This window comes from Coturnix japonica, chromosome 17 (assembly GCF_001577835.2).
Source record: "Coturnix japonica isolate 7356 chromosome 17, Coturnix japonica 2.1, whole genome shotgun sequence".
Classification (NCBI taxonomy): domain Eukaryota; kingdom Metazoa; phylum Chordata; class Aves; order Galliformes; family Phasianidae; genus Coturnix; species Coturnix japonica.
The window spans coordinates 4,402,965-4,425,925 of record NC_029532.1 but is presented as its reverse complement, the minus strand read 5'-3'; the positions used below and the strand labels follow the sequence as shown (position 1 = coordinate 4,425,925).

General features: G+C 45.2%; 1 protein-coding gene and 1 long non-coding RNA gene across 3 annotated transcripts in view; both read left to right on the top strand.

The window, feature by feature from the left end:
* Positions 1-25: 25 nt before the first annotated feature.
* LOC107321843 lies at positions 26-4,119 on the top strand. Its single transcript, XR_001558693.2, has 2 exons — positions 26-454; positions 1,626-4,119. It is a non-coding gene; the product is annotated as an uncharacterized LOC107321843 (long non-coding RNA).
* A 561-nt stretch (positions 4,120-4,680) lies between these two features.
* Positions 4,681-22,961, top strand: part of FNBP1 (formin binding protein 1) — an 82,154-nt gene continuing 63,873 nt past the window's right edge. The window contains exons 1-2 of one of the 2 annotated variants that reach the window (XM_015879246.2): positions 4,681-4,942; positions 13,121-13,219. Coding sequence is in view for 1 of the 2 variants with exons in the window: in XM_015879226.2 (XP_015734712.1) it covers positions 4,919-4,942 (24 nt within the window). In the remaining variant the exon portion in view is untranslated. The remainder of the gene's footprint in view (positions 4,943-13,120; positions 13,220-22,961) is intronic. The other variant, XM_015879226.2, reaches the window with a different exon arrangement.

The window sequence follows — 22,961 nt, the reverse complement described above, 5'->3', positions numbered from 1 at the left end:
GGCGGGGCGGCTTGGCCTCACCACAGCCTGCGGGTGTCATGGCGGCGAGGCCTTCCATTGCTGTGCTCCGTGTTGGGGGTGCTTCACGTATCTCAGGCCTATCTGCTGCCCGAGGGAAGGACCTGAGCTGAGTCCTGTCCTCAGCTGAGGCCTGTCCTGAGCTGTGTTGGTGCCTGCTCCCACGGGGCTGGGAGCGGTGGTGATGGCAGTCCGATGGCTGGGTGTTTGTACTGGTTGGATTTAAACGTGTTAATCTGTATATAAACAAAAGGTTTTCTGCTTTCTTTGTGGGGTAGCGTGGAAACTGCTGAGCTGTTTGATCGCTGTGGTCTCACTTGAAGATACATGCAGCCCAGATTTAGCTTCAGTGTAACTACATGTAACTGAAGGAGCCAACACTGTGCCAAGGGACACTGCAGGTGGCCTTACCCATTGCTGGAACCATTTCTGAAAGGTAATCTGCCTTATCAATGTGATACAACGCAGCTCCTGCACGTTCTGTCACCTCTCATCACTCCAATGTTCTTCCCTTCACCCTAAGCTGGGTGTACAACAGCAATAGGACAGCAGGGCAATGAAGTGCTTGGCTTCATCAGGGTGATTAGGCAGAGAAAAATCCTGACTCTTGTCATAGTGCTTACGTGGAACATCCCACCTTTGTTCAGTGGTGATTCAGGCGTTACCCTACATGTTACCTCTTATTTAATCTCCCCTTCTTCCTCTCGTTCTCTTCGCTAATAGCATAAACACAGATCTCTCAACACTACCAAAGAAACGTTGTCCGATACATGAATATACTTGAAACTCTGATAAATGAACTCTTTCGATTATTCTTTCTCTAGGCAGTAACTCAAGCGAGCCGCTAGATGTCCCCTCAGCATCAGGCTTCATGGTGCACGTAGCTACACCCTGCCGGCTATGGGACATCAGAGTTTTAATTTGAAAATAGGATTCTGGTTCACATCTTTTCTCCAAATTCACATTTTTAGTGTTGGAATTACTATAATTCCTGTGCTCAGACCTCCCTAGGAAACATAGGGATTCATGAGAAGTGGTTATTTGCAGCCTCAGCTGCAGCACAGGCTTTGTGCCTTACTCTGCTCTCATTGACTACTTCAGTAGCCAAATGGCATAGAGCTTTCCCGTAGAATTCCAGGCACTGCTTCAGCCCATCAGCATCTCCTAATCAGAAGGTATTTCCTATTAACAATCAGGGTATCTTACACCACAAGCTGAAACTGGCTGAATATTTCTCCTCTCTGCCAGCCTCTCAGGATATCATAGAGACTAAATCACAACCGATCTAACTTCCACAGATCACTTAGTCTAGAACTTGCAACATGTCTGCTTTCAGTGGTTATACATTTTTAAGAGGTTGTATACACCTCTGATTCTAGACTTAAATTTACATGCCTATCAATACATGAATTGTCTTTTCTCTGTAATGAATATACTGTAGTAACCAGTCTTATCTTTACAGTGATGTTTTATTGTAGCCACCAGATAAGATAAACCTGGCTGTAAATAGGCTGTTCTAGCAGTTAAGAATAACAGCATTCGTATATGCTTAGTTTCTTTATATTCCTTTTTATTGTATTTCCTCCCACGTACCTGAACACAATTAGGATTCCTCACAGACCTTTTTGGACGTATATGATAAGCAACTGTTGAGACTGGATGGAAAGCATGAGCAGACTCTTGGCATATGGATAGTCTGTAAGTACAGCTCAGTACAAAGTAAAAATGGATTGAGTATTCAGTAATTAGTGTACTCTATGAACATATTATGGGTATACTGCAGAGTAGCAAAGCCTGTTTTTCCTCTAAAGAAAACACAAGCATAAAAGCAGTCAGAGGAATAGCAACTTCACCTTTCAGGGTTGCAGTCCTACAGATACTAAGCAAAGCAAGCCCAGGGATAGCAGCTGAGGTTATCAGGCAAGCTCCTAACAGTAAATCAGAGGTGAACCATGAAATTGTTTTGTAGTTTAGATGCTGAAATTAGAAGTCTGCATAGTTAAAGAGTAAAATAATGCCTCAGACTGACGCTTAAATGAGGCTCCTGTGTCAGTAGGCAGAGGGTATGTGCAGGGTGGGGTGGAGGCCCCAGGTGAGGATGGTCAGGGCCATTATGGTTTATTGCCTCTTTATCAGATGTTAATCAGACCCCTCTGATAAGCCTGCCCACTGATAGGGCATGTAAAGAGAACCTAGGTCCCCTATTGTGTGTCTGAATGAGCTGGATAAGTTGTGACTGCAGAAAGGAAACAGCTGTAATGGTGATGGCCTTAGGGAAAGGTGTGTCCTCTTCCTTTCCTGGTGCTGTTTCAGTTCCAGTGTATGAAAGGTTATAAGCAACATCTCCATTACACATCTTAGATGTGGATGATCTAGGTAGTATTGTAGAAACAAAAGGGAAGCAGCTGTAGGGATGATAACCGTGTGTGTGGGGGGGAAAGATGGGTCCCCTTCCACTTATGTTCTGGAAGTTAAAAATGTTTTTACTTTTACTTTACAAGCTATCATTTCCCTTGATTTGCATGAAAAAACACAAAGACTGAGGGTTTAGGTTAAACTATGGTTGAGGGATTTGTTTTTACCTTTCTGGGTTGCTAAATGATTTGGAAAGGAGCTGTTTTGAAGTTGTTTTTTTTTCTTGTTTGCTTTTTTATTTAAAGGAATTGCTTCTGCTTGGGCTCGGGGTTTAGTGTGAGGAATGCACTGAATCACGGTAACAGGGATATAAACAGGGAATTTACAGGAATATGCCTCTATCTAGATAACAGATCTGAATGGTTTTGTTCCTAATGCAGCCAGGGGAAAACTCCTACTGGTTTCTGTATCGCTCTGCTTTGCATTGTGTGAATTAGATAATGGAGAGATAAATAATCGGGTTTTTAAGCTTTATTTTGAGTTATTCTTTTGAGGCTGGAACCTGCTAAGCCTTCTCACATCATGCTGTAGCATAAAGGGCACTTAATGCTCCCATCGTTGTTAATTACATTAGTAATTAAGGGCGAATCAAGCTGCAGGCTCTGCTGTTTTGGGCACTGCACAAACAAAGCAGTAAGATAAGTGGCAGCCTCTGTCTTGGAGAGCATCAGATTAAATAACAAAGAATGGGAGGAAAAAATCTACCAGAAATATCTGGCATGCAGCTTACTTAGTTTTACCCTTGAACCCCATCCATATGAATCTTAATCTTCACAAGTTTTGGTATTGTTGATTCTGATGTGCCATCCTAATACAGAACTTGCATTTCTGGCCTGTACCTTTCAATAACCAGTTATGTGTTTTTTTGTCTTTCAGTGGGGACAGGTTTCCCTGCTCTTGCTGGTGTAACAGGTTTGCCTTGTTCCCCTCCCAGGTCTTTGTGCAAAAGGAAATTCCACTGTGAATTTGCCTCAGATACCAGCACTGCTTTGCTCTCGGACTCTGTGCCGTTCTTTTTGTTCGAGTATTTATGGATTAAGGTCTCAAATAGTTGTGATGCAATTATGTTCTCTGGTTTTGTCATGTGTTCTGGGTGGACATAAGGCTAAGGAAGGACAGCAGCCCCTGGTATCCCTCTGCTGAGAGCTTGTGGGACTATAAGCCTTTAGGATGATGTGGAGGTGCTTGAGGCAGCATGGCAGGCTCAGATATTCAAATCCGTTGGCAACAGCAGGAAGAAGTACTCTGTGAAATGAGTTGAACAGCGTTGCTTAGTTGTGATGTAGTCCTTTAAAGATATTAACGTTTAATGGTGAACAAAAGCAGCGCCTGCTCTGTGCCTGGCTTCAAGCGTAGCAGCATTCGAGTCAAACCAATGGGGATACAATGAAATGCAGTTGCATTATTAGCATCGTGCTCATCTTCACTGTTGTTCTAAATGTTGGAATCACTTCAATCATCCTTCTTTTGTTTTTCTTTTCTCATGCAGCTTGATATCTGTGTACAATGCGAGTGCATGGATCCAGAGGAGGTAACGCATGCAGCAGCTGTGCAGTTATCAGACAGATCCCAGCCCTCTGTGAGCAGATTGAGCCCCTCAGGTGAATAAATGTTCTCCCTCCTTTCTGTTCCCATGCAAATCTTTCCTGAACAGATACAGCAATAAACACAAAACAGGAATCTAAAGGTCTCCTCGCGTTTCATGCAGCTGGAAAGCAGAAGTTTAAAAATCAGATTAGGGTGACGCAGCTCAAATAAACACCAAAGATGAGCACAAAATAAATCTTATTTCTCCAGCAAGGAAACGAGCTGAGTTCTGCAAAGCCTGCGTGACTGCAGCCGTGCCCTGTGTCAGGGTGCAGGCAGGTAACTCGATTATTTCCCTGCCTGTTCAATGCTGATGGATGACAGCCCACGTTCCTGGATGCGGCTGGGTTGGGGTGTGATTGGGTTGGGGTGTGTTTGGGGAGGAAGCCCCTCCCTGCAGGGTGTGTGTTTCCTTATTCATCGGGGCTATTTGCCCCCCTCATCCAAATCTCCAAACCAGACAATTAAATAACATAAACCCTCGCTTTAAAGCGGTAAGAAACAGGGCAGCGGATGGGCACGGCAGCCTCAATGCACGGAGCGCCCACCATCCCGGGGGGCTGCGCGCTCCCGAAGGACGCGGGGGCGCGCATCCGGCGGCTGCGCTTGCGCACTGCTCACCTCACCCCCCCAACGGCCGCGGGGCGCGCATGCGCAGTGCACCAGAGCTGTCAAGCGCTCCCCCCTCCCGCCCCGCTCCGCCGCCGCTCGGGCCATTTTGCGGCGCGATGAGGCGGGAGCGGCGGTGAGCAACGGTGAGCAGCGGCCGAACCGCTCTGCTCCTTCGCCTCAGGGATCCGAGCCGGTTCTTACGCTGTGTGGGGAGAGGAGGAGAAGGAGAAGCCTCGCTGAGGGGCAGCGACCCCCCGCCCGCCCTCCGCTCGGCGCCGGCGGAGCCATGAGCTGGGGCACGGAGCTGTGGGTGAGTAACGGGGAGTGAGGGGGGGGAGCGAGGGGGGGGGAGCGGGCCGGGACCGTGAAGGAATTAACGTGCAAATAAACGGGGCGAGCAGAGCCGCCCTGAGGGGCTGAGAGGGGCTGGGGGCTTCATTGCTGTGTGTGTGTGTGTGGTTTGGAGGTGGGCTCACACCGACGGGGTCCGGTTTAAGGAGGGAGGGGCTGGGGGGCTCCTCTGGGCTCGGCCCGGCGGTGTAGGGTCGGGTTGGAGCGGAGCGGTGCGAGCTGCGGGTCGGAGCGGAGCAGTGCCGGCCTCAGTGCCGTGATGGGAGCGGAGTTGGGAGGTGGCAGAAGGGAAACACGGGCTCGGTCACAAAGAGGACGCGGTGCAGCCATGTTTGGCAGCGAGGAGCAGCCCGATGTGAGGGGCGAGAGAGCGACCAGATGGGGGGTGGGGGGTGGGAAACACCGCGAGTGATTGCGTGGGGTTGGGGCTGTGTGTGTGTGTGTGTGTGTGTTACACGGCGCTGTTGGCTGTGCTCATCGCAGCCCTGACTGCTGGGGAACACAGTTCAGACAGCATCCCGCTTTGCTGTGAGGTTGTAGTGGTGTTATAGCTAGAAATACACAGTAACACGAGCATGGGACGCTTCCATCCTATGTTTGCCTGCTGCAAAGTGATGGAGTGCCGTAGCAACCTCTCTTTGATTCATTTCTTTAAGCAGCTCTGCTGTATGGGAATGATTGTGGGGAGATCCACAGACTGCGTTGCTTTCTGCACCTTGTGGGCTCTGTGGGCAGGTTAAGCGGTCTGAATGCAGTTAAAGTAATGACTTGCTATAACAATTTTGATGCAGAAGAATAAACGTGGTGTTCTCAAGGTGGGCTTAGCATCTGCTTTTGCCTTAGCAGTGCAGGCGATGCTTGAGATGATTCTGCACAAGACTAAAGAAAGAAGTGCTTATACACGGTTTATTGTAATGTGTGCGTTTGTGATGTTTGTTCCCTAAAGTTTTGTTGGTGAAATCCCTGCTATCTTCACCAGCATCATTTCTCGTGTCCTCAATGTAGCTTGAGAAGCGTAGCAGGTTTACTGAGGAGCTGAACACAGCGACCAGGTGCAGTGAGGCTGGATGCTGGGCTGGCAGGACTCGGTGTGTGCTACGTTGGGCAGAGCTTTGTGAATGAATTGCTTTCCAGCCCTGTGGGTATCTGGGGCAGAATGCTGGCATCCCTCTGTGCGTCCACCCCCTTTGAGGGGGAACAAAACCACACAACCAGCTTGGAATTAATACATACCACCACCTTTACTTGATCCTGGCGTTTCTTAAACAAAATTGGATTTCTATTTGTTTTTAATATTTGTTTTAAGTAGTCACGTGTTGGTTATACAAACAGGTGTCATGAATTAAAAATGCCCGTTGTAGGGTGTGACTGGTGTAGGATTTGCTGTGGCCGATGGATGGGGTGGAAGTTGGGGTGGCAACAGGTGTTTCTAATTGTCGTTTAGGAACTTCACATCTGCAGGAGGATCGGTGCTGTTTAATCAGGGTTGTGTTGCAAGGTGAGGTGCCCATAACCATAACCAGTAGAATTATTAGAGGTACCAGGGCAGCATTTGGATCCAATGTGATGGTAAATGCCTGAGGATGATGAGATCATCTGTGGCCTCTGAGTGTCACAGAGCAAAACCTGAAGGTCTCATGTAACAGACTGACTTGTCTGTGTGTGTGGCAGTGGCTGGAGGTGCTGTGCTGCTCTGTGTGCCCACAGCCTGCCCAGCTTTCTGCCCATTGCACTTGAAACATATGGAATCCATGGGGAGGAGTGGTGGGTGAAGGGCAAAGTGTGCTCATAGGATTGAAACCTTTTGTTTTCTGCTTCAGTTCAAGAGTAGCTATAAGGGCTGACAGCAGGGGGTTGGAAGACTGGTCTTGTGTTAGATTCTTGCAGTTCAGTTTTCTAAATATTTATGTTAACGTAGCAAGTAAAGATTGTGCATGGGTGGGTATATAGATACAACTTGTAGCTTCAGTGGCTGCACTTTGGGTCAGCAGGATCTGAAAGCCTTCTCACATCTTTCTCCCTCTTTTAGGTACTAAGAACATGGATAGCAGTCTGTCACACGCTGCTACACTGGAGGGTGCTTTAGCTGGTGAAGTGCTGCTGTATTGTGGACTTCCCAGCAGGGTTCTTTCCTGTGGGATGAAGTGAGTGGTAGGAATTACATAGCGAGCTAAAACTAACCTCAGAGCTTCACTCCTTGTCTTGGGTAGGAAGGGCTGTGAGTTGAAGGGAGTTATGTTTCTTGATGGTACTGTATGCAGTGTAGGGAAGGTACCTGTAGATCAGTGGTGAGATGGTCCAGCAGAACCTGTGGCTCCTCTGGGTGCTGTCACAGCGTGGCAAGTGCAGGTAGTGATGTCAGTCAACATGGGAAGGTTCCTCCTTTATGCTATGAGCATTTCAGAGATGCAGATGCTGCAAGGTGATGGGCTCCTCCCCCCCTCCATGTCCAATATGAAGGTTAAAAAAAAAAGAAAAGATTAAGTGGGGGGTTGTGATTTAATTGGTTTTCCTTGACCTTTGTGTGGCTGGGTGTCTGCTAACAGCTGTCACTGTCCTTTCAGTCTGGAGAAGGTGAGTATTTGTGTTTGCAAAGGGCTGAATGTGCTGCCCTTGCACAAGGAGCAATGCTGGCCAACTCCTCACATGATGGGTGCTTTGGGGACTGTGCCTTCTGTTTGTGCTGCTTAGTATGGGGAAAAAAAACTACAGCTTGTGAATATGGCTACTTTTGCTCTCTAAATTCATTCCACTTCTAAATGTAGGTGTCTCTAAACCATTTACCATTTAGAAAATGATGTTCTTTTCTATCTGAATAGTAACATCTTCATTCACAGTGTGGAAATAAGTGGATTCCTGCAGCCCCTGTTTCTATGAGCTATTCCCCCTTGTCAAACAGGGTTGCAGCTCTGAGATCTCAGTACTTCCTGCATGGAGCTGATGGGTCATTCCCACTCTCAGTCCTTGCATACCCAATTCACCAGCAGCGTTTGTGTTTCAGCAGCTGTGATCCTGGATTTTCATTGAATGTAGCATTGTTCTCTAGTGCCATTGTAATATTTATAGCTCGTAGGTGATATATATACAGCAATGAGTCACGTTCTGAGTCTGTCTGCAGTTCTTAGGTGGTTGTGACCTTGGTGGCATCACAAAGTAGTTATCTGGGCACTGTAGTCAGACATCATCTTAAACTTTAAATGAAGGCTCTGTTCTTGTCAGCATATTCCCTGTAAGAGGCTCTGCAGAACTGGATCTATGTCTGATCTATTAATTAACTTTTTTCCCCCTTAAATCTAGTTGGGTTGTTTGCAAGGTAGAACATCCTCTTCTGAGAAGTGCATTGTATTGTGAACTGATAGTTACAATGTATTTGTCATCATTCCGGCAACCAGAGGCAGAAAGTTCGTGTCTCCTTGCTCTCTATTCCCTTTGCATTTCCGTAAATGCTTTTTTTTTCTATTTAGTAACCTGTTAATTAAAACATCTTGCAGTTGGAAGAGGCTGAATTTCACCTGCAGGAATGGCTGGGTGACAGCATGGGGCACCCTGAAAGGAAATAGGTTGGGGGGAAAAAAAAAAGAGAAAAGAGGTTGGGGCAAATTCATCATGTTTGTAATTTGGGCTTGTTGATTCTAAAGCTGGTTATTAAAGTTGTGTACAGAATGCTGGAGATGGGAGCTTCAAAGCAAAGCACACATTTCATTAGCAACTATTCTGCATAGTTATATGCACAGGTCTGAGGCAGCAGAAATGCCTGACACTGCTGTCTCCTGATTTCACAGTGGATCACTTGCTGTTTTAAATGGTCAGCTGGTACATGTAGGTTAGAGAGGGAGAAATTAAGGGAGGTATGGAGTCATTGTGGAGTTGATAGCTCTGCAGGGCTCACTGTTGTGTTTGCCAGCTCAGGATGTTTCAGGCTGCAGCAGTGCAGGGTGTGCGTTTTACACTGTTGCTATTGTAGTTCTTTTGCTGAGCTTGGAAGTAGTTGATGCTTAAGATGATGGGTTGTGATGGGATGTTCCTGCTGCTCTCCAAGGTCTACCAGGATCTGGGTGTGCATATGAGGCTTCAGCATCCAGGCCATGCTGCTTCCATGCGCTGGGTGAAAAGCAGCTCTGTTTAGGTTCCTTAGGAACTTAACTAGGTCTTAGATGTGTGAATATCTGATATATTGCTTTAAGAAAGGATTGCTATAGTCCTGTCACTGCCTCTTCTCGTATTTTCTACCCATTCATTAAGGAACAGATTTACAATCCTTCAGCATGAGTCAAGGCTGCAGAATACCTTGTTTTGTTCCTCTTTTCCCCTCCTGGTCACTCAATCTTCCCATTTGCAGCACAGACACCCAAGGTCCCCTGCTCTCTTCAGCCCTGTGGGAAGGCAGGCGAGCATGACACAATGTTTTTCTGGACTCCTCGCAGCTCATTAGTGTTACTCATGTTGGGAAACATTCCTTTAAAGCAGGATTTCAAAAGCCGAGCTCCACATGAAGAGCAGGAGCCACTGCTGGACTGTAACATAATAATGCAATTTACTTTATTGCCTTTGTTGTTGATTGCTGGAAAGGTAACAATGCTAATGAATTTTTGGAAACTCACTTTCATCCTGTCTGAAATAATACTGACATTAGTTCTACGTTGAATCTGATCCAGCTACACAAATCCAATGCTCTGTTGAGTTTCCTTAGCATTCACATAAATATTTTAAAGTAACTTCCCCCTTCAACATAATCTTTCCTTTCTCAGATGAAACATCTCTGCTTCCTTCCATCCCTAGCAGCCCTGCTTTTCTTTTTAACACTGAGCTAGTGAGGTTGGTGAGAGGAGAAACACAGTTGTCTCTTGACATACTGCAGTCTTTGTTCTTTGCAAGCAGTGGCATCTCAAATAGAAAATGGAGAAGAAGTAGCGTGTGTGTCTAGATGGGGTTTCTAGATTACTTGTAGAGTGCTGCAGTTAAGGTGTAGGAAGGAAATGCTGAGTACTCAGGGTTCATTGCTGAAGCAGCCATGCATGTTGCAAAGCTAACAGAAGCAGCTTTATTGCAGTGCTGCACTCTTTCATGTGGGGAAGACACAACCTGTTGCAGAAATAACCAGGAGAACAGCAGTGATCTCCCAACCAGCCTGAATAACTGAGAGAAGGAATGAATCTTGAAATGGAGTTATAGCCACTAATGGTATAGAAGCGTGATCCCCTGCGAGCTGCAGAGTCCTGCAGACAGCCTGCCATCCTAAAGGAACGCTGCAGTGCTTTATTGTTGTTGTCGTGGAGATACCATGAACTTCTTATTGGTGTGAAGTATTCGGGTGTTTCTGCCTTGTGCCCAAAACGAAAAACACAAAGTCCTTAAATTCTTCCCTCTGCAGCAGGTGTGAGTGTTACTCTGTGTCCACAGGGAAGGGACATGGATAGTGTTCCCCATTACCCCTTAGAACAGCAGCTACAATTTGTCTCATGCATTATTCATTTTGGAGAGAAGAATTTTACTTTCAAGGCACTGTGACTGCAGATATGCAATAAGGGATTACTGTCTAGGTGACAGGAGGATGTTCATCTTGCAGAGGGGTTTTCTCTCTCAGCCTACGTCGTAGACACTTGGTTTATTTTTTGTTCTATTTTCTGTTGAGATCTTCTATTTTCTGCTGCTTAAAGCTGATGTGCTCAGTCTGTAGTTTGCTCCGTGCCTGCCTCACATTTCTTGTATTTAGATTAGCCAGGGTTTTCCAGTCGTTAATAGGGCCGGTGTACTGTCCATTGTAAGTGCAGTACCTCTTTGGTTCTGGCAAGCAGACACAGCTCCATCTGGCCAGGTAACAGCCATCACAGCAGTGTGGGAGCTGAGCAGGATGGGAGTGTATATCTTGCTATGTTCACCTAAGGGTGAGGAATAGAGGAAGAGGTGCTATGAGCAGAGAGGAATCTCCTCAATGTTTGGGTCTGTAGGTGGTAGGGAAGGAGGTGTGGAGCTCTGAGAACTAGTCACAGGAACCTGCAGCTGTTGCTTAGGGGCTGTTTGGGTTAGTGAAGTAAAGGGCCGAGGATGGTGAGAGGGGTTGGCTGAGGAGAGACAGCTTGAATTAGTGATGTGCTTGGCTCTGATTGTGAGCTTGGGGAGGATGAGAGAGCTGGGACTAACAGGGAAAAAGAAATAGCAGGGATGAGCTCAGGAGGAGAAAGGGAATTTTAGCCAGAAGCCAAATCAGGGCCTAATTTACCTAAGGAGCATGTGGGGATAGTAGGGTTGGACTCTGGGTGGGACCTGAAATGCTAGCGGAGATTGCACACCCTGTCTGCCAGCAAGCTGCAATGAGAGCCCTGTGCTAGGAATGGCAAATCAAGAGTGTTGGAAGCAGGATAAAGGAGTAGGAAGGAAGGAATGGGGCAAAGGATAAACAGAAGATGAGAAATAAGAAAGAATAGTGAAGAAACCTAGCAGCTGTTTTTGCATGTTTGGTTTCGCAGCGTTACTGCTTTCATGTGGCTTTTTCCATGTAGTGTTTCAGTGGAGTTGACATACAGGTTTGAATGTCTGCACGCTGATTTCTGTGGTTGCATTTTGCATCTTTACTCACTATGGAGGAATACCTGGCTGCGTCCCTGCCTGAGAGCTGGAACCAGAGCTGCGTGCACTGCTGGTTTTCATCCACTTCTGTGCGGAAAGCTCTGAGGAATTGTGTAGCAAATTGGTTTATAATACTTACAGATAGTATTTTTCACTCCGCATGATGTTTTTCTTACACAGAAAATTCTGCTTGAATGCACTTATGCTGTATTTACAGAAAGAAAGAATGATTGACACGTAGCAGTGAGTGAATGCGTGTGTGTTTTCGCAGACAAAAGTGAAATGAGGAAGGGAAATGTTTCTTGCCCTCCTGAGGACTGCTGAGCTCTCCAATGTGGGGGGCTTATAGGAGAGTCATTCATTAAGAATGTGTAACTGAGATTTTGGTGAAGGAAAACTGGTGGTGGACAAACAAAAACCCACCAGTGTATGTATGGGCTAGTGATTTCAGTGCTACTTTTCATGCCTGCAGCCGATCATAAAGGCTAAGGAGGGTTCTGTTGTGGAGGGCAGTCACAGGTTTGAGCTTTACCTGAACACCAGAACTGTGCTGGGCAAACACAGCGGCCTGTCCTCTAGGCAGTGAGATGGATATCACATGATACGTGTGACTGGGCTCCTATTTAAATCAGCGCGCCGGGGATTTACAGCCTTATTTTTGGATTGGGGGGTATAGGGTTGAAACCTAGCTATTTAAAGACAAAATAATGCTTCTGTAGCTGTGTGTTGTCTTATGAGACGCTGTGAGGCAGCCCAGCAAACAAGGCTGGAAGCATGCATCCATTGCTGGTGTAGCACTGGGTGCCTCTGCACCTCCTCTTCTGCATAACTGCAGGCTGTTCCTCTTTTCCCACTGTGGCTTCTGCTCTGATCCTTGTCTGTATCATCTTAATACCAGTACTCTATATGAAATAGCTGAAAGCTCGTTTTCCAGAGCTTCAGCGTGATTGGCATGAAATTATCTCGAAATAGGAAAGCTGTAATTATTATAAGGAGACAATTTTTGTAAGAAATGTGCTGTTGTGAAACACATACACCTAATTTAGGGAATTTTGGAGGCTGGATTGTTGATGCTCTTTGAAAATGCTTAGTCTGGAGTAGAAAGCTTGTGTATAATGGTGCTAACCTTTAGTGGTTGTGGGAGTGTGTTGAGTTGTTGCAGCCAACAAAACCCTTTTCTAGGCTAAACAATGCAAATATGTTTCTCCTGGTTATTAGCAGTTATTTGAAACACTTGATGGTTGGGAACAACATCTCAGAGCTGTGCACTGCATTCAATACAAGGTCAGCAGGCTTTTGCTTTATGTGCATGGGAACCATACATCATGTATAGATGTTCACACTGACTTAAGCATCAGATCTGCTGTTGGCTTGGTATGGTTATCTTGTGTGGTTGGTTTGTGGGTTAACCTCTGGGAACAAAACAAAGCTGGAATATTGATGAGGCAGTAAAGAGCTCTAACCCCTGCTTCTCCAGGAGCCGAGCATCTTGGTTCTTGTTTGTTTTTCAGGTGTTGAAATAGTGGAAATGCAGAATGCTATTTTAAAATCAGAGTTTTTCTTTCTTCAGAACACATTGGAGCATGCAGTGTTTGGAAGCTGCTGGCCAGTGGAGCAGTATTGATTTCCCTCTGGGGGCACGGCGTTCATCCAACCTTCCCAGCAGGGGGTGAGATTGATTCCTTAATCAGAATAGCAACAATCCATTCTGAAGCTTCCTCAAGGTATTAGGGCTAAATTAAACAGTCTGGGACTCATGTGTAAGCCCTAATGCACTTGGAGAAGCTTTCTGGGATAAGGAGAATGTTGAAAATAATCAGAAAATGAACCCAAAACAAAAAAGCCTCAGGCACAAATCACCCTTAAAGAAGAGAACTAATACGTTTCCTTTGTGTGGTGCTGTGCTTAATGCTCAGATTCTCTTAGGGAAGAAAAGGGGAAAAAAAATACATGAACTACATAGCTCTATTCATTGTCTCCTTTTTGTATGTGTTCTATAGTCATTCCAAAAATAGATACGGTCACAAACAAATCTTAAATTAATAGAATTAAGCATCTTGAAGCAGGGAAATACTGTGCTGGGAATTTCTTTTTTTGCTTATTTTTCAACAGTCGATACTTAGAATGCGGGTTCCTTTCTATATTGTGTTTGTCTTAATTTTGCAGCCTTTTAAGCTGATGTTTGTGTGCATTTACAGAGTCTACAATTACATGAGTCTCTTGAGGATAAAAATGTCACGAGTGCATTCAGCTTTTCTGGAAATGCTGTCATTAGCTTGGAGGAGGAATGAAATAATATGACTGAGTTTTATTCTGTATATTAAGTGTTTGTAAGTAAGGATTAACTGTAATGTATGAGTAACCTTATTGAATGAGCAAACTAATAATTAGGGATGTCATTTCTATAGGTGAGAACTCAGCAATAAAAGGAGGCGGTGAGAGTAGAGCACATGACATTGCTTCTGCCTTCCTCTTTTCTTACTGACTTTGTCTCATTCCGCCTCAGTCTGCACACTGAATTAGATAAACAGTAATTTTCCATCCTACAGCACATTGAGATCCTTTCCAACAAATGCATCCAGAGGTGCTGAGGGCTTGACAAAGGTTTCAGTATTTTCAGTGACTCTGAATCCTGCCTGTGAATACAGCAGGGAGCTCTCATTGGAAGTCAGCAGATGCTCTTTTCTTGTGGACGTGTATTGGTCTTCCATTGAGGAGAAGGTATTCTACCGTAACATCAACTTCTTTGGCAGAACAGGTTGTATTCAGTAGCCAGTACTCCTCTGTTTGGGTTTAACACTGAGATCTGTGGGGAAATGAACACTTAACTCTCCGTTTCTTGGTTGTATGCAGTAATGGTTTCAGGTGAACCAGAGCTGTAGCTTCCCAAGAAGTGGAAGGTGGTGTTTGAATGAGCTCCTTGCTTCACAGGATCACTTGCTTTCCCTCATCCTCTGTATACATAGGGAAGCGTACTTTCTCCCCTCCATCATTCCTGCATTGGTCTGGTTCAGAGGCCAAGCTTTCTTTGCCTGGCAGATAAAACATCTAATAGATTCAAGTCAATATCCTCTCATATTTTTTAGATGATTCAACTGCTCATTAAGCAAATGGCCTATCTGTGTTACAAAATAGATGGAGAATCATGAGATGTTCAGGGAATTGTGCCCAGAAGCTCCAGTTGCTGTAGGAAGACCAGTTGTTCTAATCCATGCTGGGAAAGGTTGGGCAGGAGGTTCCTGTTGTTCTGTGGCCAAGGGCGTTTCTACTGCGCTCTTATGCTTTTCAGTTCAGCAGACAAAATGGCTTCGAAAGGTAGAGGATGAAAGCTGAAGTAAGGAAAGCAGCCTATGAGGAGGAGAAATTACTCCTGTAACTTCAATTACTTGAGCACAGATAGGAGCTAAACGCCTGGTCTTTTTATTTATGCACCCGTTGTCTGTTTGTGTTATTGGTCATTGCCTTTTTTTTTGGAGGTTAATAAGAACTGCACATCATCATGCTTAGTTTAGTATCGCTGATTCTGATCTCTGAACATCTGTCACTGTTTGCATCACTGCCTGTGCAAGGCACAGCAATGTTCTGAACCTCAGGTCTCATTTCAGACATGTTTTTCTAAAGCTTTTTTGTCTCTAGTTTCCCCTCTGCAACTATTCTCCAGTTCTATGTGCAGTTGTGTTACATTTTAGTATCAAGCTCTAGTAAATTTTCTCTTTCCTGATGTTCAGCTATACCAGTTGTTCTGTTTCTATCTCATTATGTTCCCTTGTCTCCCTGTGCATTTTGCTTTCTGTGAGTAGATTATTTCTTCAGATACACACTATTTTTTCTGTGTCTCTCTTGCATTACTCATAAGATTAACTCAAGTCAACGTGTATTTCAGAAGGTGAGCAGGGCTGGAAGGATGCAGTGCATGGCATGGAAGGACGTGGAGCTGGAGTACAGGTCTGCAGTGTGTCCCACCTTCTGACTCTCCCTGCCTGGGGAGCAAAGATTCATTTCTCTTGCACTTATGTTAGTTAAGAGAGGATTCTTTTGTTTTCACATTGTAAAATAGTTATTGTTCTGAGATAAAAACTAAAGCTAGCTGTTTTTATTGTATCATGGATTGAAAATCAATACGGTATGCTGAGAGATACCCAAAATAGATTATTTTTGCTGGAATGGCTTTGTTCACTGAATGCTCAAAGAAATCTGTGTGTCTCAGCCATGTTTCAAAGAATTATTTTTCCAACAGGCTAATGAATTGCCTTCAAATAAATAGTCATTAAAAATAATAAATATATATATAGCTACATCAATATTTAATTGCATCTGCTTGAAATTCTCCTAGTCCAGGCTTGTGAAGTTGAGTGTGGATGTTATTCACATATCCTTGTTAAAATGAACAGAATTCATTTTCTTTTATGGACCTAATTATTCCTTAAAGAAAGAACTGAGGTCCTAAATGGCTGCGCTCCAAAACAACGGGCAGCAGGAAACAGCTCCATCCCTCTCTGTAGGCAGTTGTGCTGTGAACCCACGTGTGAATGTCACCAGAAAGCTGCTTTGTGTCCTGCTCGGCTGTAAGACTTGTGTACAACTTGTAGGGTTTTGGCTCCACGTGGTCTCTTACTGAGGAATCCTGTCCTTTGAAATGAAGCAGATGGTTCATTTCCTCCCACTACAGGGGCAGAAAAGAGCAGCGCTGTGCTCGTCTTCCTCTTGGATGTTTGTAATTGCTATGGTGGGACAGCCCAGCTAGCACGTTACAATGTAAGCATTCCCTCTGTTTGTTGTTTTGTTGTGGTCGTCTTGTACTCAGCCTTCCAAGATCATCAGAAGAGTTGAAGCAGGATGATGAGACGCTTTAATAACATTCGTCCATAGTTTGTGTTAGTCATTTAACTGATAACACCACCCGTATATGGGGGTCTCTGTTCATCTTTGTGACCAAATGCTTTCTATCATTGTCCCAGTGTTGAGCCCCAAGCACAGCAAGCTGCTGTGTGCTGCACAAACTGGAACTCTCTTTCAGGAAATATCTTTGGCACCTCAGGTTTTTCAGCCTGCTAACACATTCAGAACACAGGACAAGCAGCTTAAGATCTGAATGGGATTGTTCACCAAACGAATTGGTGCAGCATATTAATTCGCTAGCACTTCTAAATGCCTTCAGTGTTACAAGAGTCTGCAGTGTCACTAAAATACCAGGAGCTTTGTTGGTTCTAAACTACTTAAAAGAGAGTTTTACATTCTTTGCTGCCTGCTGTAGCCTTACCGGCTTTATAAAGAATGTTAAGATCTGTATTTGAGAAATGTTTTGCATTCTGAGCTTAGCAAAGTTAGTAAGAACCTTTTCCTGGTAGTATTAATGGCCTTGGAGTTTCATTCTGCTCTGATTTAGCTCCTTATTATACTAGGCTTGTATTAATTCTTTTATGTAAATGGCCGCAGATACATTAATTGCATTGTTTAATAAGCATTTATTCTCAGTAGATAGTTTCAGGATTGATGTAGACAAAGCACTTGCCTTTACACTTAGGTGATGTTAGTGAGCTGGGTGCTGTCAGCCTGGTGTTTCGATGCATACTTTCCATTGTGCCATCTGAGGTTTGTGAGTTGGTGTTTAATGCTGGAGTGGAAGTGGTAGGAAACTGAACTGTTATCTCGTTTTTTCCTTTGTGTAATTTACCAACGCCCCCTTCTCACCCCAAAATGGTGGAGCTGTCACAAGTGTGTGGTTAAGAATGGGATTAAAGCATTCGGGGCTGCCCATTCTATCAGTGCTAATAGATGGAGGCAGATGGGTGATACCGGGGATGGGCTGTGGGGGACAGGAAGCAGTCAGGCTGGTGTGACAGCCGTGTGGCTTTTAATCTGCGCTCCAATAAGCACTGCTGTCATTTGGCTGGTGCTTTTGTTTCATGTCTGTCTTCGAAGCTAGATTAACAGAGAGGTTCTTCCTGATATATTTCCCATTAGGGTTGTGAGGATGCGCGCTTAATGAAGCGTCATAAAGGTTCAAAACCTCAATCACAGTGTCATTATCATTGGCATAGCATATATTCTAAAATATCCATTTCTTTTTGTTGAACCCAAGGCCATGAGATTGTTGTTTCAGGCAAACTGAATGACCCCCTTTAGCACGGCTAGACTCACCTGTCCAGGTTGGGAATGGAATGGCCTTGCTGAAGGCAGCAGTTTGCATTTAAAGGATGAGAAATGCTGGATTACTTGAAATGAAATGATATCTGTTGGTGATGCTTAGGCTTCCAGGTCATATTGGTCAAAAAGAGAACCTAATTGTTGGTTTGCTTTCATAAAGCGTTCTGTCTGGCTTGGAGGTTTTGGAGGAAGCCAGGCTGGGTTTGTACAGACACCAGATGCCCTACTTACTTTCTAGAAACTATAATTTTAGTTTCTGTTGGTTAATGTGCTGAACTGGAGCTTTGTCCATCAGGGCTCCCAGCCTGGCCCTGCTACACACACACTGTGGCCATGCTGGCTGTGCTGCGGCTCCCCGCGTGCCTCTGGTTTGTCCCCATGCCCCTGTGCCGGCCCCTGGGTGTGCAGGAGCTGCTGCCAGAGCTGTGGGAACTTTGCTGCTGCTGCTTCTGCTTCTTTCATGCCAACTCACTGAGCATTTCCCACGTATGGATGAGAGAGATGATTGTGTTAGAGCTCTGTCTGTTTTATCAACGTCATGCTTAAAGGATAGGGGTATTAATATCTTCCTATCAAACAAAAAACAATCTTTCTGCATGAACGGGGTGTTTTCTTTCAGTGTCTGTGTGCTGGTTGTGCCTCTTGGAGATCCATGGCAGCTCAGACACTCCTGTTCTGGCTGCAGCTCGGCCGTATGTGTGCTGCCCTATTGCCTGTGAACTTGAAATGTATGTGGGAGAACTTCCCTTTGTGTCACAGAATGCAATTTAATTGGTGCTTGTTTAGTAGTTTGCCTCATTAAATTATTCGTTTTCGCTACTGAACAAATGCTTTGTGTGCTTTTGGTGGGTCGGTGTTTTACATGGTATTTCCCCCCTCTTTATTCCACCTACTTTGGTGCACTCGTTTAGTATTTGCTGGGATCTTGTTACTGAGAACTGAGAGAGCCTTCTGCTGGGGGCCCAGGGGGACCCTGTAGCTCAGAGAGGCTTTAGACAGTGATTACTTTTCTTCAGGTTCAGGCTTTGACATGAGCTCACGTTGTAATGAAAGAGAGTTGTACCGCAATGTCTGAGGGTGAGTGTAAGGGAAACAGAACAGAAGCAAGCATGTGGTCTCTCCCTCTAAGGGAAAAGATGCTGTCACTTATCAGAAGATATTTGTTTGTCGATTGCAGTGGATGTTGTGATGCATAGATGGATGGTTCTGATTCCTGCTGAGATACATGAGCAGTACTGTTGCCACATAGGTGTGGGTTTGGCCATGATTTAGTCTGTCAGATTTAGATGGATTCTGTGGTCTCATCTTTTGCAGGGGAGGGGAGGAGATGCGCCTTGGGATTCAGCTGGAAGTTTGAGTATTTAATGCAGGTAGGATCAGCCTGCACCAGTGCTGTTGTTGACATACAGACAAAAGGAAACAGTGCAGTTTGTAGAGCAGGGGTTAGTCCCTGCTCTAAAGAGTTCATCACCCATAAGCTGAGATAAGTAATAGGCAGGATGTGAGCTGAATGCCTTGGCTGCTGATTTCATAGCTATAGAAAGCATTGGCTGTTACTGGATTTAAGAAAATCTGTGTATTAAACCCCAGTTTTGAAGTGATGAACTTTGTGTCCCATTTCAGTTGGGTTTATGCGTAGCATTACAGACATTTAAAATGCCATATCCTCCTGCAAAAAGGGGAAGTGTCGTTCTACTTAGTGCATTAGATTTCCTGAATCATATGAATTTCTGAAGTAAATAGAGAAGCCTTTGCTCTGGGTGCAGACTGTTCCTTGGGTCAGAACAGAAGCACCAGGTCTAATTTCTGGGTTATAAATGGAATGCAGTGGCAGATAGGAATACTTGAGGCAGAGCAGTAATCTTATTTGGTCCCGAGTGTGAAGTGGCACTTGATAAATTGAGGACTGTATTTGTAATGTTGTGGTATTTAAGATATTAAATGCTTTTTGAACCTCATCTGAAAAGGAAGGGTTGTGGATGTGATTTAAAGGGACCTTACTTTTTTGACCTTACACATCTCCATTGCTCCAATTGAAACAGAAGAAAAACCATAGAAAAGCATGTAATGATTTGAGGTGGCAGCTTCCAGCTGTGCAAAATTACAGCACCTTTACAACATCTTTCTCTTCTGTGCTGCAGTTACACATCCCATAAGGACTGTATGAGCATAGTGTGCTGTAAATGCTGCTCCAGGTCTAAGTGCAGTTCCTATTGATAAGCTCCTAACATTGTAACTGCATATAACTTGCTGTCCGAGGGCACGGTGGCCTCTCTGTGTCTTTTTATTCCTCCAATGCATCAGCATGCTTGTTTGCTTTTCTATTGTAGTCCTCCCTGCAATGGGTGGCAATGCTGTGTGGTTTGTTGTTCATAATTAGCACACAACTGCCCAAAGGGAAAGCTGTGTGGGCAGGAGAGTTGCTCAGTCTCTATTTTAACAGCTGGTATTATATTGAGGGAGGGATTCACGGAGTGGAGGAAGAAAAAGAGGATGAAAATCAGTCAACAGTTAATCCAGAGATACAGGCAGGCACCTGGAGGTTGACTGGGAGTTACTGCTAGAAGTGCCTTTGTTCAAATAACTGAGAATAAAATAATGGCTGTGTTAAATCGAGGTAACGATGGTGCTGGGGAAGAGTGAGAAGTTGCAACACTGTCAACTGAAAAACCTTCCTGGAACAACAGCAACATATATTTAGCTTTGTTACCATGCTGCAACTCCTTTGGGAGGCAGCTCGGGTCTGCAGCCCGTGATTTATGCTGGCCCAGCAGCAGGGGATGAGCACCAGAGTCTGCCTGTTTTCTAAGCTCTTGTTTATAACAACACGCACAGAGGGATGGATCCCCGTGGGTCAGTATAGCTCTGTCTGCTGCTCTGGATACTGTCAGCAGTCCTTGTCCCAGTCCTCTTCCCTCAGGACAAGCAGAAGGAAGAGGTTAGCATTGTTTGGTTTGTCTCTTTGTTTTTTAAATGAGTTTTGCGGGTATCATTAATGTTAATGATAGAGAAGCATCATTTCTCTGGGCCTCAGTAAGACTTAATTGTAATCAGCCTTTATTTAGGCTTTGCTCAGCTAATGAGCGAAGAAACCTATTTGGGTTTTAAGGTCTTAATTCTGCTGTTTTTTTCCCTATGTTAATGAGAAATAACCCAACTTTGGTACCACCAAAAGGAAAAGCAGCATGTGCATGTGTATCTGCAGTGTAAGTAGATGAATGTGTACAGAAATAAATTAAACAATGGTCTTTAAATATAGTTGGTATTTCTGACCGTTCTTCTTGCAATAGTTGAGGTATTATTTTGATCTTTAAGAGCTGTCTTGTATTCTGGGTTGTAATTTGCACATTATAATGTATTTTGAAACAAAACTCCGTCCCATTTTGGGATTTCTTGTGTGTGTTTTATAAGTGGAATTGTACGCTTGAAGAGAAGTGTTCATTGCTGAGCGGTCTCTTTGTGACAGCTGGTTCTCATTGTGGTGAGCTCGTGTGGTGCCTCAAACCTCAACATGTAGAAACTTATTTGAGGGAAATGAATTGCTGCAGCAGTGTGGGCATCTATGAAAAGCACCGTGGACGTTGCAAATGATGTTTTTGAGCCGTAGGTGTTTTCTCTATTCGAAGAAAACTAGAATATTCGTTTCCAAGAATGTGATGTTCTGATGCATCGTAAGGTGAGCGTTTCCTCTTCTGAGAGATGTATGCAGCCTAATTTGAAGCAACTCCCACTGCTAACAGATGGGTGGTGTCAAGCACGTACCATCACAGTTTGGCCTTCATTGGCAGTGAATGAAAATGGAACTCCACCTATATGTTTACCTGTACTAGATGAGCTTATGCTCATCATTGTGTGTCAGCTGGGTCTTCACAACACAATCTCTGTTCTAAGAAAGCCAGGCTTCCTGTTAGACTTCTGCATGCATGAGGACAGCCTGGCTGTCCCTCTCTGTCTGGCTCCCTTTGGTTCACTTGCTGTTTCTCACCTGTTGCTCACCAGCTCTGTTCCAGCTCAGCTCTTCACATCTCCTGTTCCCTCCCCGGCACCATTGCTCTGTGCTGTCTCATCTCACAGCCACTGCAGCAGCCACATCCTCTCGGGTGGCATATCATCTCACCTTCCTTCCTGCCTGCATGCTCGTGCTGCTGCTTGCCCCATTGCTAGCAAAGCACCGCAAGCTCTACCTCACCACATCCTTTGCAGGGTACAGCAGGCTGAGGGGAAGGAGAAGGCTCAGTTTGACACCAGGATGTTTAGGTGCAGAGTTTGGGGTCTGTCTGATGTAGGCTTTGCTGGGGATGGCTGTGCAGTGGCAGGAGTGGCCCCTGGGGCTCAGGCAGCTGGTTTTTGGTCCTATCAATAGCATTCACAATCCAGCACCAGCTCAGCTCACACAAACCAGTGCTTCCAGCTCACGGCTTGAGCTTCAGCAGCGAGCTGGGCATTCAGCTTATGAGAACTTGGCCAGCAGCAGCTGAACTTGCACAGGGAGGTTCCTGCTGCGAACCACGTGTTGGGTTTTGCAAGGTTTCCATAATGAGTGGCAAAGTGGGTCACCAATGTGAGCAGCTGGGCTGTGCTCCCAGCAACCCGGCAGGCAGAGGTATCCCAGTGCCAACTGATCCCCAACGCTGCTTCTTCGGGAGCTACTCGCTGCCCTATCCCTGCTTGCAGACCTTGCTAAGCCTTGTTTTGCACTGCTGCAGAGCTCTGGGCATGGTGTTGAATCACTTCCCCTACAAGCAGGCGAGCTGTGCTATTGCAACAGGCTCGTGTTCTAGTTGGAGTTGTACCCATGGAGTTTTAGCTCGTCTTGTTCAGTGTTGCAGTTCACCTTGTTCTCCATCAGCCCTGATGATCTCATACTCCAAGAACTGGCCTGGCCTCTGTGTGACTGCAGTTTTCGTCGTGCTCTCCATGTGCTGTACGCTCAGCTGACTTCTCTTTCAGTACCTGTTTGTCTTTAGCCAAGTTCCGGTCCAGGCAGGTTAAGGAGGGCACGGCCCAAACCTGTCTGTGAGACAGCACTTCTGCTTCATTAGCAGGAGGGGTCACTCTTGAGTTTGTGGAAGGTGGTGCTTGGGTGGGGATGGAGAGGTTGGTCTCCCTAACAAGGTTCCTCCCCAATGCCACCCTTTGTGCATGGCCGTGCTCATGAAGTGGGGCAGCGTTGTTTTAAACCCCAAGTAAACCTGGTGTAAGTACTGGAACTTGGGTTGCTTTGCAGCTTCAGCAGAGAGCAGAAAGCCTTTGAAGCCTGAAAT